At 46.4% G+C, this 17,653-nt stretch overlaps 1 protein-coding gene across 2 annotated transcripts in view; it reads left to right on the forward strand.

Moving 5' to 3' along the window:
• The window catches only part of NUP133 (nucleoporin 133), a 1,444,728-nt gene that overhangs the window by 691,728 nt on the left and 735,347 nt on the right, over positions 1–17,653 (forward strand). For both annotated transcript variants that reach the window (XM_069606929.1, XM_069606930.1), the window contains one exon: positions 1,737–1,836. In XM_069606929.1, coding sequence (XP_069463030.1) covers positions 1,737–1,836 — 100 coding nt within the window. The remainder of the gene's footprint in view (positions 1–1,736; positions 1,837–17,653) is intronic.

A 17,653-nucleotide genomic window follows, 5' to 3' on the forward strand; every position in this document is an offset into this window, starting at 1 on the left:
GAGGTCAGATCCCTCAACCTTCATGCTTGGCTTCTGTAAGGTTGAGGTATAAGGATTGGGACCTCCCTGAAGACGTGTTGGAGGTGTTGGTCTCGGCCAGGCGGCCGGCAACAAAGTCTCTGTGCCGTTGGCGTAAATTCTGCAACTGGTGCAGAGTTAAGAATGTGGTCCTTTTGAATGTGACATCCCATGGTTCTGTCTTTTTTGCTTTTTTTGGCCTACAGGGGCTTGCAAGTGGGTACCATTAACGGTTACCTGGCGGTGCTGTCCATATTTAAGCGCTCGTCTGAAGAATGTTCCTATTTTAAGATTCCTTTAATTTCTCAATTTTTGAAAGGGCTCACTAATGTGTTCCCTCTCACCTTTTCTGGTGTCTGGTTGGGATTTGAACCTTGTTCTTAAGTTTCTTATGGGTGCTCCGTTTGAGCCTTTGCATTCTTGCCCTTTGAGACTGTTAACTCTTAAAACTGTGTTTTTGATTGCGTTACTTCTGCTCGCAGAGTGAGTTACAGGCACTTTCAGTTAAGCCACCCTTCACTGTGTTTCATAAGGACAGGGTTGTCCTTCGAGTTCGTCCTTCCTTTCTTCCGAAGGTTGTTTCGGAATTTCATTTGGGCCAGAAGGTTGTTCTTCCAGCATTCTATACTCCTCCGCATCCTGGTAAGGAAGAGGAGAGGCTCCATAGGCTTGATCCTAGGAGAGCGAGCTTTTATATTTCACGCATGTCCCAGGTCAGAGTGGACGATCAACTCTTCATTGGTTACGCTGGAAAGCGTTTGGGACAAGCTGTAACGAAACAGACTTTGTCTCGTTGGATTATTTTGGCTATCTCCGAGTGTTACCGCTTGGCGGGTAAGGACCCACCGGCTTGCTTGCGGGCCCATTCTTCCAGGGGTATGGCTGCATCTACTGCCCTACAGAGGGATGTTCCTATTCGTAACATCTGTGATGCAGCCACCTGGGCTTCTGTACATAATTTTGTACGTCACTACTCCCTCGATTCCATCCGAGGACAGGATCTGTCCTTTGGCAAGGCAGTCCTTTATTCCGCAATTTGATTGGGCATGCTAAATTTGTGTTCGAAATTCTTTTCCCACCTCCTTGCTTTGGTACTGCTTTGGGAGTCTGTCAAAGATATGGAATACGTCGGATGACCCAATCCCTTCGAAGAACAAGTTACCCTCTTACCTGGTAACGTTCTTTCGATGGGATGGTCCGATGACGTATTCCATATCGCTCCCTCCCTACCTTCCCCGCTGCAGAATTTCTTACGTGATTGCATCTTACGTTTCCGCAAGGCCATGTGTGTCTGACTGGCAGAAGACTGGTGGCACACGTTCTGGGGGGAAAAAACTACAACTGAGGCTACGGGCGTCCTACTTATCACATCGGGTGACGTCGGCCGTTGGAGGAGGTCCTCAGGGATGGCGCATCGACGTAGGACGCAGACGCCGAAAATTTCCGAAGCAGCACAGCTGTGGTGATTACTGTCAAAGATATGGAATACGTCGTCGGACCATCCCATCGAAAGAACGTTACCAGGTAAGAGAGTAACTTGTTCTTCTGATACAAAATAATCAGAAGTTGGAGTTTGGGTGCTGTTTTTATACTTTTTACGCTTAGGTCAATAGATCTAAAAGCAGATTGGTTCTGTTTTTATTGATATATTCACAACACCCACACATTTATGAACTACAATAACCTTTTTCCTGTGCTTGCTTATTTGACTTTTTTAGGATATGCTGCAAGCTGCCATTCAGTTTCGCCAAAGTCAGGGCTCCATCTATAGAGCAAAAGAGCAAACCGAAAAGGATCCGGAATATGTTGCTTGGACAGGTGAGCAGTGATGTTTGAGTTCTGTGGCCAGACTTTATTTTTGTCGCTGCCAGGAAAGGCAGTTTGAGTTGCACTGTTTGGTACCTATTAACTTAGTGAGTTTTTGAGTGTAGAATTCTTTTTTTAAAAGTTTAGACATCAAGGCACCCATCTGGACACAATGCTTTCATGCCCTCGACAGAGACCACCTAGAAATAGATGTGCACCCATTACCCGGATTCTTGCGAATGTACACGTCCACACAGCAGCAAAGCTCTCTTGTATGTTCCTTCGCTACTCACTAACCTAGCCAATCCTCATCTTTCAGATCTAACAGAGCACCTGAAGACTATACATATAGCTGCAGTGGGCAGTATAAATCTCATTAACCTAACATACACGTGAAATATCTTGCCTTCATGGGACCTTTATAGATATTCATTAACATTGAGTAGCTTTGCTTATGTGTGGGGCACGTGGAGAAATGGCTATTTAATACTGTGATTTGAAGTTCTATACTATATAGACAACAGGAAAAAAGAAACAAGGTAACTGGCAAGGATGTACTAAACCTGCAATGGTTGCATTGTTGCTTTAATGCAGCAGGTTGCTGCAACTCCCAGCTTGAACTCTTCTGATAGTTGGAACCATCTCTGTAGCGTGAATCCTTGAGCACTTGCCCCTGCTTTTCAGCAGTTTTTCACATGTCTAACCTTTTATGTAGAAATGTTTGGCTCTTTGACATCCCTCCATAATGGTTGCTGGTAAAAGTGCATTTGCAGGTGGTGCGGCAACAAGTGGGCAGTCGACCGGCAGTACCTGAATATTCTTGTGGAAGTCAGACTTTTGTCTCCACTCGGGTGTGGAAGTCAAGACTTTTGTCTCCACACGGGTGTTTTAGGATCTCTGTGCGTTTAACTCAAGGAGGAGGATTACATTAATACGCAAATCGCAGCACAACGCTCTGGCGCAAAGCGTTGGTGCTAAAGTGCTGCAGTAAGTGGGCAGTCGAGCGGGCAGTCATCCGGAAGGCAGACCAAAGGCACCAGGTGAGTCTTTTATTTTTTTTATTTATTTTTTACTGTCCACATGCTATTTGGAAAGAAGGCATCCTCTTGTGCCCTCAGAAGCAAAATGCCTTTAATGTGTAGGCCAGTGTTACCTTCTCCTCTTGCAACTAACGCTGACATCGCTGACTACCCACTGGACAGGGCTCTGCTTTCTTTTGCGAATCACGGCATTGCTACTTCGACACTAAGATACGCTACGCCAGGTTTATTTGTAACATGCTTACAAATGCGCTTGGCGTCACCGGCAGGGGCAGTGCCTAGTGCAGGGAAGTCCTTGGAGCCTAAAATTACGGGTTACTTTCAAAAATCGGATCGGAGAAAGGACGTTACCCCTAGGGAAAATTATCTGCATCTAGTAATGGCGAGGACATCCCAGATGCAGTGCTTTTGGATTTTGTACAAACCATAGTAATTTCCCACAGCCTTGACATCCTCTAATACTCCCTTGGAAGTTCCGGATGCTGCTTTAAATGCGTCTTTTTTTTAGTATTTTCCATGCAGCGGGTAATGCAATTGATGGTCTGGAATCGCAGAATATGGTGATCAATTCACTGGAGGACTCTTTCCCCCTATTCAAATGGGAGTGTTATTCACTGACTTTGAAAAGCCACCCACCTGACTTGTTATAATAGAAGAATCTGGTAAGGCACAACAACGAATCGTGGATGCTTCATTACTAAATCAGAACGTAGTACTGTCTGCTTCACTAAGCTTATTTCCTGAAACATCCTCCTCTTCCTCTGAAGAATCTTCAAGTTTACCCTCACCGTCTGATCCACCTCGGAGAATAACAGTTTGGCAGTCTATTCCGTGGTCGTATACCACCTCGATACCAATGCTAAAGTTTTCTTTAGTGACGTTTGGGAAGCTATATGAATCTTTAAATGGGAAAATTAATGAGCCTTTTTCTCTCCTACCAATCCTGAACGCTGTCTCCTTCATTGAAGGCTATATTACAGCCTTAAAAATGCATTCTAGTCAGTCTATCCCAAAGGATAATCCAAATGTAAGTGCTTTGGTGGAGACAACTAATCGTGACCTGGGAGAAAATCTGCTCCTCCTTTGAACGTTTTGAAAGCACTGAGGATAGAAATTGACATCGAAGGTACTCCATCTAGCACCACAATGTTTAGTTTAAATGGCGCTGTCAAAATTAGGCTTAAACACCCGTGAGCCTCCAAGGAGTTCTTGTGGGGTGACATTATCAACTAAGGAGACGAAAACAGGTAATGAAAAACCCTTAATCTTGTAGGACAATGACAGAGAACCTCTACTGTACCTATCTTTCTGAGGCCAGGTCCTCCACCTCTTCATATAACCCTACCTTCCCTACAACCACACGGGGATGATACTTTCTGGTACACATTGTCTCCTGACTATCCAGTTCAATTCCTGTGAGAACCTCCCTGACAGATTACCAGTTAACCTTTTACGTCGGGTCAAAGTAGGGGAAAGCCATGAAGCTGAATTTGCTGCCATCTGCCTTTAGATAAGACATAGGTTCTCTCTTTCTCTTTAAAAAAAAATCTAAAATACCAAAGTATCCTCCACATTTTTTCCTCGCGGGCAAGGTCTCCTACAGTACATCATTGAAAGCTTCCCTGCACCATCTGCAGTAATTAACCACACATTTCTGAATCAGATTATATGCTCTTTAGCAAGGAAACCTCCACCAGATGCTCTTATGTATCAGAAATGGTACAAGACCTCTTGTTTTGCCATCAGGCAAATAACCCATCTGACTCTTTAGGCAAAAATAGATGTACTGCCTCAGCTACCAGCATAGGAGCTGGAAGTTCTTGCCCATTTAGAAAGGTATAATTGTCCCTTGGTGGAGATAATGTTTATTTCTTTTAACCTGAGGAATAAGAGGCAAGATTAAAGGAAGTGGTCAACAAGACATTAAGGTGATACATTTGATCCTCTGTGCATCTATGGTTGTAAAGTCTTGTCCAAGAATGGGTATTTTCACAAATTGTTGATGAGAAGTGTATTATTGCCCAGGCTTGCATTCCTTGAACTGGAGTCCAAATATTTTATCTTTCGCCTGACCTTCTCAGAAAAAGCGATTTGGCATCAATGCAGACAATTACTATGAAGACTAAAGTGCACCACAAAATCACTGGGCCTGTATCTAAACAAGGAGGATTTCATCTTCAGTACATTGGCATCAGCTGCCGTCATTGGAAAACTTTCCTCAGCATGGGGAGAGGTGGAGGTGGAGATGTAGCTCTGCATCTGCTTGCCTTGATGTTCAGACACAATGGCTCCAGAAAGTCATGCCAGCAGCAGCTTTGCTCTTCTGGCTTTTTCAGGACACTTCTCACTGAGATATATATTTTTTTATTTTCTGCGCTTCATGTCTGAATTAGCAAAGGCCTCTGGTTTCAAGCATTGTCAGGAATCTACTACATGTAGGTAATAGACCTTTTTGATAACCTTTGGGTTTGGAAAACAGTGCGGAGGCGCAGGTTTCCCAACAAGGTATGAACCCAGTGACCATTAGGGAACAAACTGCGAAGTTTGCTTTTGGCTGGTCACAGTATAAATCGCCACTGAGTACCTTTCCAAGACTAGATCTTTGGAGCAGGGTGTTAGGGAGAATTCTCTTATAAGGCTAATTTCCCAAACCTAGTGAGTCCCCCAGCAGCTTTGCTGGATCTTCTTCCCACTCTTAGGCATGATTTGAGGTATTAATTTGACTTATGTGCTTATGGGCTATGGGGTCTTTTTACTCCAAAGGGTATCATCTGTTTTAGTGTATGTGTTACACAGCACCCTCAGTGCAGTAACACAGGGGTGTCGTAGTGACCTCCAAAGATAGACTCCATACCCTGGGACTGACTGTCTCCCAGGGCATGTAAAGTCACCATTGACTTTACTAGTCCAAAATTGTGAACAGAGCCAGTACAAACCATCATATTGTGGAAGTACTGGAAGGGGTTAATTAGATTTCCCCTGGCTCTGTTTCCAAGGGGGCACTGTCCAGTCCCCCCTTGTCGAGTTTCTGGCTGGTGGCAGTGGTTACCACACGAAAGATTCCACCGGAATATTTCCTATGGGATTTTCCCATTCAGTTTAAACGCACCACTTTTTTGTGCAATGTTAAAGATACTGCCGGTTTATTTATTTAATATATAATCACCGGTTGGGTCTTTTCGCCAGAAATCTTTTCCAAAATGGCGTTTTTGTCAGTCTCTGTAACTCCAACCAAGGTCGGGCCCTTTGTTCCACTTTTTGGCAGGCTTCTCCACAGAAGCCTTCGAACTGGCGCCACTCTGTCTGGGTTCCACAGGATGTGTGGGTGGGGGAATTGGCACCCTGGACTGCGTTTCCTTAGCAAACCAAGTCACACTCTGTTCTGATTGCCCCAGTGGTGAGCCACCCGGCTCACCACTTAGCATGTATGAGTGACAGCTAGGCTGTTGAATGGGGGTTTTTCTGCATAAAAGCAGGGCTTTTGGGACTGGAATTTGAGAAGTTGCCACAGGACCTAAGAAATCCGAACAGGGGAGAAGCTGAGCCATCTGCAACGACGACACCACTCCGGTGGAGCCCTGCTGCAACGACCTCCCCACTTTCCCGACGACAAGTGGAGATCTTCTGCTGGAAGAGTCTTCTCCCTCTGTGCTGGTGGGATCAACCAGTTCGCCATTTCGCCTTCCAGGACGTCTCTTGGTTGAATCGCCAGTGACAAGCACCCCGGCGGCCGGATAGCCAAGCTTCACCACTGTGACCGCGAATAAAAGGAATGCACCTTTTAACCGAATGAACTCAGCGGCTGGTCTCTTCACTGGGCAGTGCAACGACTCCAAGTTTCCTCCTCGATGAGATCTTCTCTTCCCCTGATCGAAATCACGAACTGCACTCGCTGCCAGGAACAACTGCCACCGCTGGAGCTTCCTCAACTTTAAAGGTACTGTGTTCCACCTGGCCTCCCTTTCCACGGTTTGCTAAAGGTGACCCTTAAATCCTTGGCTTGCCAACTGGGTTGGCCCCCAGACCTTCTAACTTTACCTTCTGAATCAATCCAACCTCTTTTGAACATTTTTACAAAGACTTGAATGCATTTCTAAACTGTGTGATCTTGGGCACATTTCGCATTGCTCCATTTAAAGTGGCCCTGGCCTATGAACTTTGGCTCTACAGTAGACTCTGCCTTCACTAACTTGTTTTGGTCTTAGAAAAGTGTTGGGAACCGTTTTATTTTCATGACCTGCCTTTTTCTCTCCCTTTAACTTAATTATTGGAGTGCCATCTAAGTTACACGCTCACATCTGTTTTGACAAATAGTGGTGTTTTGACTGAATAATAGTTAAGGGAGGTGTGTATACTTTTCTGATTGTGTTTGAACTTGCTTTGATATATAGTGCTAGTGTATTTCCTAAAGTGTGTGATAAATAAATATATACTTTTGATACCAAGCTCTGGTCAGTGTTTGCTTGCTCCACTGTGTTTTTAGCTCTATTGTGTATCCTCTGTATACTGCCCTACTCATCCTGAGAGAAGTCTGACTGCTCAGCCACATCTACTAGGTAAGTCTGGGTGGTACAGACTGCTACCAATTGTGTTTACTGCTTACTCCTGTAGTCTTAATCTTCTTGCAGTGTTCCCCAAGGGAACTGCACAGGATTCTGCCTAACACAGGGAAGGTTTCCGACCCTGTAGAGCCTAGTCCTGATGGAGGCCCCTTGTCTAAAATGGAGCTGAGGAAAAAGAAGCACAAAAAGACTCTTGAGGGATTGCATTCAATATGTGAACCCCACCTTTTGTCATTCTCTTTGGACTAGAAAACACTGCACCATTCCTGGAGACGGTCAAGTGGCACAGCGAGTAGAGCGCCCGCTTTGACACCCGTGCAGAGCCTGTTAACGCAGGTTCGAATCCCGGCGGGGCCAAACTCAGCCTTTCATCCTTCCGAGGTCGATAAATGAGCACCACACACCGTGGGTAATAATAAGCAGCGCTCAGATACCTGAGGGTTTGTAGCGCTATATAAAAGCCTAATTATTATTATTATTACGGTAGGCATGAGGACTAGTTTGATTCTTCAGATCAACAGGCAATATTTCTGGCAAGTTTTGTCTACAGTGCTTTGAGAGCTGTTCAAAAAGATGCTGGACATCTTTACAAAAGCCACGAAGCCTGTAGTAGCAGTCAGTGGCAGAGCCAAGGCCCACCATGCCATCAAAGCGGCAACTCAAAAGCTCGGCCTCCACTTCACAAAAACTCATTGGAGCATTTCATTGATGAGGGTGAGCGCTGCTCCCTCTGTCGGCCTCCGTCATTAAAGACTTGATGCTGGCATCTAAAGCAAATGTCACCAGCAGCAACTGTCTGACACTTTGTTATATCCCAGCTTCCAGATACTCCAGACAAATCCCATATGGCCTGGAACCTGTCTGTATCACACAGACTTCCTCATGAGTTTGTCTTGGATGACTTGAAGGCTTCTAACTTTGCAGTGAACTTGAAAAATGCCAATATTCTGGATGCCTCCCCAGCGCTGGGTTTCTTTCAAGCTGATCCATTTAGTCCCCAAAACCCTGCTGGGACTATAGAAAAAGTAGTTGCATCTTTGGTTCTGTCTGGGTGACCCCCCTCGACCAGTAACCTAATGCAACCTCACTGATAAACTGGATATCAATGACTGTCAGGAAAGACATTACTTCCATTTAATGTGTCCATTGCGGATTAAATTTTGTGTACTGGAAACACCCCTGATTAACCTTGGCAGCAGATAAAAAAACAAATGAAAAAATATAAGCTTTCCCCATCAGATGACATTTTCAAATCCAAGCACTCGACTGCGGACGGTTTGGATAAAACAGTCACCATGGTCCTTACATAGTCTACTGTTTCTTCTCTTCCACTGGATAGTCAGAATAAGAAGATGGATGGATATTTTGAAACAAAATTACTTTGTATCTTTTAAAGTATTCAACGGTTTTATGTATCTTCTTTCGAGCTGTATGTTATGAGCGTGCTGTTGATAATTTTGAATGAAAATAAACAAGTAACAGTGACAATTGTCATTGAGGTTTTTTGTAAGCTAAAATTGGATTCGGTCCAAAAGGCTGATTTTCCATTGTTGATGCCTAGCTGGTAGGGCTGTTTGCATGATGAACTGCTTTCTCCGCAGCAGAGCCTTGGCCTTGTGAAGCAGGCAGGGTTTATACTCATGAACAGTTGGAGATTGTATATAGAGTGTAAAATAGTGGAAAGCTGCTGACTGCCCAGAATGGGAAGAGTGCAGCAGGTAGCCCCAAGTAGCCCCAAGTTTACTGCTGAGGCTGGAGTTTTGGAGAATGTTCTTGTCACATAAGGTACAGCAGGTGCGCAGGAGGACATTGAAAGACTAATAGAGAAATGGAAGAAGGACTTGGTGGACTCGCTTATGAAGCAGCAAACAATCCCTTTCCACTTCAAAACACGATCGAGGGCATACAATGCACTTTTAAGATAAGGTTCCTTTTTATGAAAAGACTGTTCAAAGGGACATCTATGTGGCTTCTGGAAGTTTAGAAGGGGACATTCAATCATTAAGTTCCTAGCTACTCTTCAAAATTATTTTGTGTGGGCTCGGCTTATTCCAGGGAAGAATATATTTATTTTTGTAAGCCTAGTTTTAAAGGTGATGAACACTTTTTGTGTTCTGATGAAATAAATGCACATACTATGCTCAGTGATTTTGGAGGCAACAGACACCTTGTCTAAAGGATAAATGTGGAATGGCTTTACAATCTTATCCATGAAATTGGCCATTGTGGCAGACTGGAACATGCCTTTCAACGAGAACAGTTTATTTTGGGCAAAGTCAGCTGACTCCATGAAAAAGTTTAAAAGCATCAAAGGGGCCTGCAAAGTGCTTGGGCCATGCACTGCAGCAACCCACAGCAGCCCCTTCTTTGGGGAAATGTCCACTTTTTACATTTTCCCATCATTTGATTCCAATGGAACCTCCAGAATTTGTTTTGGAATAGGAATTTTGGCTGTGTTTGGTTGCATGGTCTAAATTATCTTTGCTCAATATTTTTGCTCTTTGCAGTTGGCATCCACCAGAGTGCCCCCAAACAGTGTCGACATCCTTGAAAGTCGGGAGACTGTCCCCAGCCTTAGCGTAACACTCTGCTGTCCACTTCACTCTGTGCAATGATCAGCCTCAGTCCCCTGGTGGCACAAGCAGAGCGGGGCGATGCCCTCGCCAATAGCTACCAGAGTATTCCTTCTCCAATGGGTGATTGAAGCCAGTACACCGGAATCTGACTCACACTGGAGGGGTGTGGCCAAGCACCCTGAATCCTTATCTGCAAGATTCTCAGTACAAGGAGTCTCAATAGTCCACCTACCGCTCACTTCATCCACTGGCTTCAAGGTTTATATAGTGGCCTACATGTCCTTGCACACTCAAGATGCTTTTAGTGTGTTTTTTTTCCCATGATGGAGCTCAGTTTTCCATTCGGGGTATGACCTTGGGTTCATGCTAGGACCAACAGCTTAGCTTGTACAAGTTGCTTGGCGAGGATTGCTGATATTTTTTAGCAAGGTTTTGCCCACACCAGATCTCCCTTCCAATGAAGCAGTCTTGGCTCCTGCTAGCTAGCGCCTCCTTCACTTTTCTGATAGGAGCTACTTTTAAGCCTCTTCATTCCCATTCTGTTTGTTGTCACCAAAAGTTACCTTAGTTGCAATCGTTTCAGCTAGTTATGTGAGGGAATTGCTTGGAAATTGTGCTCCATGACATGACGTCCTGCGTGCTAAAATGGCGTGAGGTCGCTCCGGGAGACACATTCTGTTAATGGGGGATTTAAAATCCGATAGTGTCAGCTCTGAAAACAGACCAGATTTAGGGGGGCTCAAGTACTTTGTTTGGCTCCAAGAGGAGGAATGGAAGTAGATGGCTCTCGACCCTGGAAGGTTTGGGGTTATGATCCTTGACCGAGACCCTGTATTTAAAAGCACTGGTTTGTTCCACGTGTACTTATGGCGCCTCAAGTTTGACGCTTGATTACATCTTTGTGGATGATGGGTTGGGTGTCTACTGCACATCATTTTCCATTAACTCCACCACGAATAGCTGTCAACCTTTAATCGAGGCAGATTTTGATATTATACAGAACTCTAATAAGATTTATTGGGAGGTTGATACCAAATTGAAATGTGCTGTGGATTCGATAGTTAATGGCTCAGGCTCTCGGATTCGATGGAACTTAGGCAAAGCTGAGAAGGTAAACTCCCCATTGGATACCCATCTTAAATCAACGGATCTATCATGGACATAGGGGTCAGAATGGAGCCAAGACTAACCATAAGCATGTCTACAATAAAGAAGTGGTTTTACTTAAGTGCCAGCACTAGTCAGGGAGATAAGTGGTAACTCGCTGTCTGGTTATTGAGGCCACAGGTGGCTGGAACAAGAGCACCTGATCCCCAGGTAGCTGCAATGGAAACAGGCAGTTATTAGATCAAACACCTTAGAGTACAATGTAATAAATCAAAACAAGACACTTAGCAATGGCACCTACCAGTTGATATGCTGCGGATGGTGTGTAAGTGGAGGAGGTTGGAAAGGATCCCTGACTACACCCCACTAGAGCAGTGCAATGTTGTGAATATTAAAGTCACAAAAGGCACTTGATGTGTCACCACTGTGATAGCTGTAGCTTGACAGACAAGGGCTCAGGTATCGACCTGAGTGAGGCTGTGCGTGATGCAAAAGGAAATTCCAAAGGCAATCAAGTTAAGAGTCTGAAGTCGAAAATTGCCCGGGTGCACCAGAGATGAGCGCCGTAGCAAAACGTTAGAGGAAGCCGTCCGTAGCAGCTGTTGCCAAAGTAGTTGCAGTTTGTGTGGTCCGAGCGGAAAGGAGGACGTTTTAGCCGTAGGGTTGCAAGAAGAAGTCAAACCATGGTCGAAATCCAAAAGTCAAGAGTCAGAAATGCCAGAGAAATGCTACGAACTGGGAAAGAACACAGCTGAGTAGCGCCAAAGGGAATTTCCAGCATTCTCTTATGCTGTTGCTGTGGTTATCCGATCACGTGATAGGGTCACGAGTGTGGTGAGTAGTGGTTGTGTCCTGATGTGCTGGATGCATGACAGTAAGAGAGAGATGCACCAAAAGATTACACAGTTGTAAAAGTGTGGAACGAAGAGTCTTGCTGAACTGATTGAAGGAATTAGGAAAATTCGCCAAGCATATTAAAATTGTCAGACAGACAAAAGGATTAAGAGAACAATGGGATGGTGAAGCAAAGCTTTTGTGCCTAAACGACAAGAACTCAAAAGCCTTTTGGCAGATAATTAAGAGTGATGCTCCCCTCTCTCTGCTACAAATAAATAGTATCCGAATCGGAATGGGTATCGTATTTTGGCCAGGTTTTTGCAGGCAATTCCAGCTCAAGTGGGGACGAGGCGCCGTCTGTTTGGGATTCTCATGCAATCTCAGAGATGGACTTCGGTGATAACATGATCTTCAGAGTAATTTATACCATCGGCTCTTCAAGGGCTCCGGGTCCTAATGGCTTGGCTAACCTTGTGCTTAAATCAGACAGGAAGGCATGGGCAAAGACACTATCCTGTTTGTGAATATAATCGCAACTGCAATTTTCCCGCCTAGGTGGTCCAGTGCTCACATCGTGCCAATCTTTAAAAGATGGAGCTAACCCCTCTAGTTATCACCCAATAGCACTGCTCAACTGCTCGGCCTTGAAGGAAACATCTTATGCAGGCGGGTCGGGGTGTAGTGCCACCCAAATAGAAGCTTATACCATGCTTCCTGGAGCTGAGATGCTCTCACCAGTTTGGGTATCTTCCTCCAAAGTCTTTCCCACTCAGCCCCACTGATTTCTCTCCCCAGCCTCTTTCCCCATTTCTGCATATAGGCCCATTGAGGGTCCCTATTCGAAATATGCAAAATCTTGTAAATATTGGAAATGAGGCCCTTCGATCCGTCGTTGGTTAGTAGGAATCTTTCAAACTGTGTTGGTTCCCTAGTTGCAGCCTGCCTAACTCCCGGGTGAAGAACCCAATGTCTTATCTGAGCATACCTCAGTCTTTCTCTTTCTTGTACTGCAAATAATCACTTACATTCCTCGAAAGTCAGAATTTCCCCCTGTAGAAACATGTCACATAACTTCCCACATCCTCCCTCCTGCCACCTCTCAAATGCCCTTTTCTCCAGGCCCGGGGTGAAGTCACCGTTACCGAAAAGTGGGGTAAATGGGGAAGGATACGTAGTAACACCCTTAGCTACCACCAAGTTATCCCATATGTCTGCCATTAATTTAGTAGTAGTGCTCTCATATAGATGTCTCGGCCTATGTTCTTTAGGTAGCCAAAGCACCTCTGCTAGACTACAGTGGGCCACCACCCTGTCCATCCTCACCCATATCTTTTCCCGCTGACTCTCCTCCTCCTTTAGCCACTCTCTAATAATGCGTAACTGAGTTGCCTCCTAATACCGCCTAAAATTTGGTAGAGCCATACCGCCACCCCTCTTGGGAGCCATCAATAGAGTACCACTTACCCTTGGTCTTTTCCCTTCCCATACAAAATCTTTGGTCAGAGTCCCCAGATCCCTAAAGAAGTGTGAGGGGACCGGCTGCGGGATCGCCTGGAATAAATACAGCTGCCGTGGGAGTGTGACCATCTTTACCGCTGCGATCCGCCCCAACCATGATACTCTAAGGCCTCTCCATCTCTGGTATTCCCTCTTAATTGCCTTAAGGAGCGGGGGAAAGTTCGCAGCATACCACCCACTCAAAGTTGCCGTGATTCTCACCCCTAAGTATCTGATTCCTCCCGGACTCCATAGCAGGCGAGAACAGCCCCGCAGCGTATCACGCTCCTGTCCCCTAAGCGTCAGATTTAAAATTTCTGATTTGTTAGCGTTAACCTTGAGGCCCGAGGCCTCACCAAATTTATCCAAAAGGGACAGGCCGACTTGAATAGATTCTCTTGGTGATGTCAGCATCAAGAGCATGTCGTCAACAAAAGCTGCGACTTTCTGTTGTTCCCCCCCCCCCGAACGGGATGCCCCTAATGTCCGGGCTTTCCCTGATCGCTTGCAACAGTGGTTCAAGGTAAATGGCATAAAGGATAGGGGATAGTGGGCAACCCTGTTTGGTCCCCCTGTGGAGACCAACCCTCCTAGTGGCCGTCCCATTCACCATTATTCTAATTGACGGAGTTCGGTAATTTGCCTGAACTATTGTAAGAAATTCCCCTCTAATGCCCATTTTTTCCATTACTCGAAACAGGAAGGTCCACTCCACGAAGTCAAACGCTTTTTCTGCCTCAAGCGCCACCAAGACCGCGGGAATGGCCGTTCTCTGTACCTTTTCAAATAGGTGGGCCACCCTTCTAATATTGTCCGCTGTTTGCCTTCCCTTGATAAACCCCGCTTGGTCAGGGTGAACCAAAAAGGGAAGGACCGCGTCCAACCTGTTAGCCAAAACCTTAGTATAGATCTTGGCATCCAGATTGATCAAAGCTATGGGGTGATAGGCTGATCTTTCTTCTGGGTCTTTATGTGGTTTGAGAACAAGAGTTACTTTTGCTTCCTCTATTGATGGGCGATTTTACCGGACTGCCGAAACGAGTTAAATAGTGAGCTCAGTTGTGGGGCAAGCTGCGTAACAAACATCTTATAAAAAGCAGCCGTATACCCGTCCGGGCCCGGGGCCTTGTTTATAGGGAGGGTTCTGATCACCTCCCGTACCTCTTCCGCTGTAATTTCACGATTTAGGGCCTCCCTCGTTTCATTACTAATTTCTCGCAGGTGCACTGATTGTAAGAACAAATCTTGCGTCTCGCTCGAGGGATTCTGGGACGCATAAAGGGACTCGTAAAAACCTTCTATGGCCTCCTGCACCTCTTCCCGTTTTGTTATCCTTTCCCCGTTACCTACCCTTAACGCCGTAATGGCATTCCTCGCCCTTTTCCCCCTAAGGAGCCGTGCTAAAAGCATATCTGCTTTGTTGGCCTTCGCGTAGTATTTTTGCCGCACAGCAAGGAGTGCGCCCTCCGCCTTCTTAGTGTGCAACAGCTCTAACTGTCCTAGCGCTTTCCTGTAAGCCCGCATGGCTAACCGGGATGGGGTCGCACCCGCCGCCCGCCTAGCCGTCTCTACCTCGGACTCCAATTGAGCCTCTAAGGCTTTCAATTGCTTGGCACGGTATGCAGACGCTGCGATCAGGTTCCTCCTAATTGTAGTCTTGAATGCGTCCCATCGTACCTCCTCCCCTGTGTCCTCCTTTCTATTGACTGCAAAGAAAATCTTGATCTTCTCCTCAATATCCCCCCTGACCTCTGGTTCCCTCAGGACCGCGCCTGGAAATTTCCAGCCCCATATTCCCCTTCTCTTCTTGCCCAGTTCCAAGTTCATCGATACCGTCTTATGGTCCGCAATACCAATCACACCCGTTTGTACCTCCCGGATATCACCCACTAGCCCTACCGAGACCCATATATAATCAATTCGAGATTGAGAGCCGTGCACCCCAGTTAAAGGTGTACCCCTCCTCTTCTCCCTTTACTTCCCTCCACACATCCCGCAATCCCAATCCAGCAATCTTTTCCTTCAGTTCAGCCGACATAATCGCCCCGCCTCCTCTCAATCTTTTGCCGTTTCTGTCCCTCTCCCTGTCCCACGCGATGTTCAGGTCACCCAAAAGGACTATCTGCCCCCACGCCTGCTCCCATATTACCTTCAATACATGCAGTAAAAACTGTTCCTGGCCTGAGTTTGGGCCATAGACCACTGCAATCGTATAAGGTGCGTTCTGATACTTCCCCCTAACTACCAGAAATCTCCCCCCTTTGTCTCTCGTAACTACCTCGACTCTAAAGTCAATCGTGTTCCTAATGGCCAACGCTACCCCTTTTGATTTACTTGGACCCGAGGCATGAAGAATTTGATCAAAGCCTCTCAGCCTTAATCTACCTTGGTCCTTTAATACCAAATGTGTTTCCTGGAGCCCCATAATATCCGGTTTTTCCTTCCTCGCAAAGAGCTCCAGATTTTTCCTCTTTAGCGGGGAGTTCAACCCTCTTACATTATGCGTTGACCACTTAAGGAGAAAACATGTAGAACTTGGGCCTGTCTGTTCGCTCCTGCCCCCACTCCCTCCCCTTCTTTGAATGCCTCGTCCCCTCCCCCCCAATCCCCACCCTTCCTCTCCTTTTCCCACCCCATTCCCTCCCTCCCCAGAAGGATAATCCCTTCCCGCCTACTCACCACTCCCATCTCGGCATCCCTGCCCTTTCTGTGCCCAAAATGGCTGCTCCTCCCAGCCCCGTTGCCCCAGTTTTCCCTTTTGAGGCCCACCGCCCCTTTGGTTAACATCTTCGATCAAGAGCCAACCCGTGTTCCATTAATTTCGTCACTTGGGGGATCTTTATGCAGCCTCGTGCCCTCTTTGCCTCCCTTTCTCCTCTTCTCTCCTACTTTCTTCCAGCTCCAAGGTTGCAACCTGGGGTGCCCCGCGGCTCCCCGCATGTCTGGACCTGGCAGAGTATCCTCCAGCTCTATACGAAGAACATCTGCCCCTTCTTGCAAGGATGTGATGCGCTTCTGGACTCCTTCCTACTCAAAGAGTAGGCCGAACGGGAATGTCCATTTGTACCGTATGTCATTTTCATTTAACACTCTTATCAGTGGGCCCATCGGTCTCCTTTTAAATAGTGTACTACTCGCCTAAAATAGTGCAATCTGCTGGCCCTTGAACATTATAGGCTCCCGCTTCCGAGCTGCCCTCAACACTTTTCCTTCTGGGCATATCTAGAAAAAGCTGCCAGGACATCTCTGGGTCTCGCCTTCAGGCCTTTGCTCATCCGCCCCATTCTATGCACTCTGTCCAGCTCAATCCGCTCAGGATTCTCTTCTCCCAGGATGTCGGCAAATATCTCTCGAAGCACCACTTTCAGATCCTTATCAAGGACCGACTCCGGTAGCGATTTCACTGTTGTTGACCCTGCGGGACCTGTTCTCTAGGTCTTCCATTTGAACTTCAAGATTCCTTGTGGCCACGTCCAGGCGTTCTATTGCTTCGCTATTAGCTGTAACTTCGCCCTCTACCTCTTGTAGGACTTTTTCCAGGATATCCGTCCTTTCCCCCAATTGTCGCGTCTCTTGTCTTATCTCCCCTAGGGCATCATTAAGATCAGTTCTCATTAACTGAAATTGGTCTTGGAAGGTCTTAGCTAAATTCGCCTGTAGGGCATGCAGTTCCCCCAGAAATTCCTGTCTTGACATCACACTCTGCTCCTCCTCCATCCTCTGGGCAGAAGGATCTTCTCCCGACTTCTCCCGAGCTGAACCTGGGCCCTACTTCGGGGTATGCGTTGGCCAAATTGCAGGGAGTGTGCCAGCCGCGTCCCCCATGGCTGATGCCCCCTTTCCGCCTTTACTCTTGGATTTGGTAGTCATACTGCTCATATTTCTATTGTTTATGTCTGGGGCACCGCTGGCCCAGTCCGGTTCGTTGCTGCCCCCAGTCCCCTTGACGAGGCCAAACAATAAAAAAAAAAAAAATATACAGGTACCAAGAGCCCCTGGGATAAAAACCTTGTGGTCTTTACCTCTTATTGAGGTTGCTGAGTATAGCCTCACTCTCCCGCTTCCCTTAGCGGGGCCTTCCCGGGATACACAAGGTCTTACTGTACCCCTATAGGTCTCAGCTCCATTTTACTGGGGAGGCCCACCCAAAGTTCCCGGAATATGTCCAGCTTCGCCGAAAGTTCCTTGCCCGGGCCTCCTCTACTTTCCC

The sequence above is a fragment of the Ambystoma mexicanum genome, chromosome 4p, assembly GCF_040938575.1.
Source record: "Ambystoma mexicanum isolate Mex_15411 chromosome 4p, UKY_AmexF1_1, whole genome shotgun sequence".
NCBI classification, from domain to species: Eukaryota; Metazoa; Chordata; class Amphibia; order Caudata; family Ambystomatidae; genus Ambystoma; species Ambystoma mexicanum.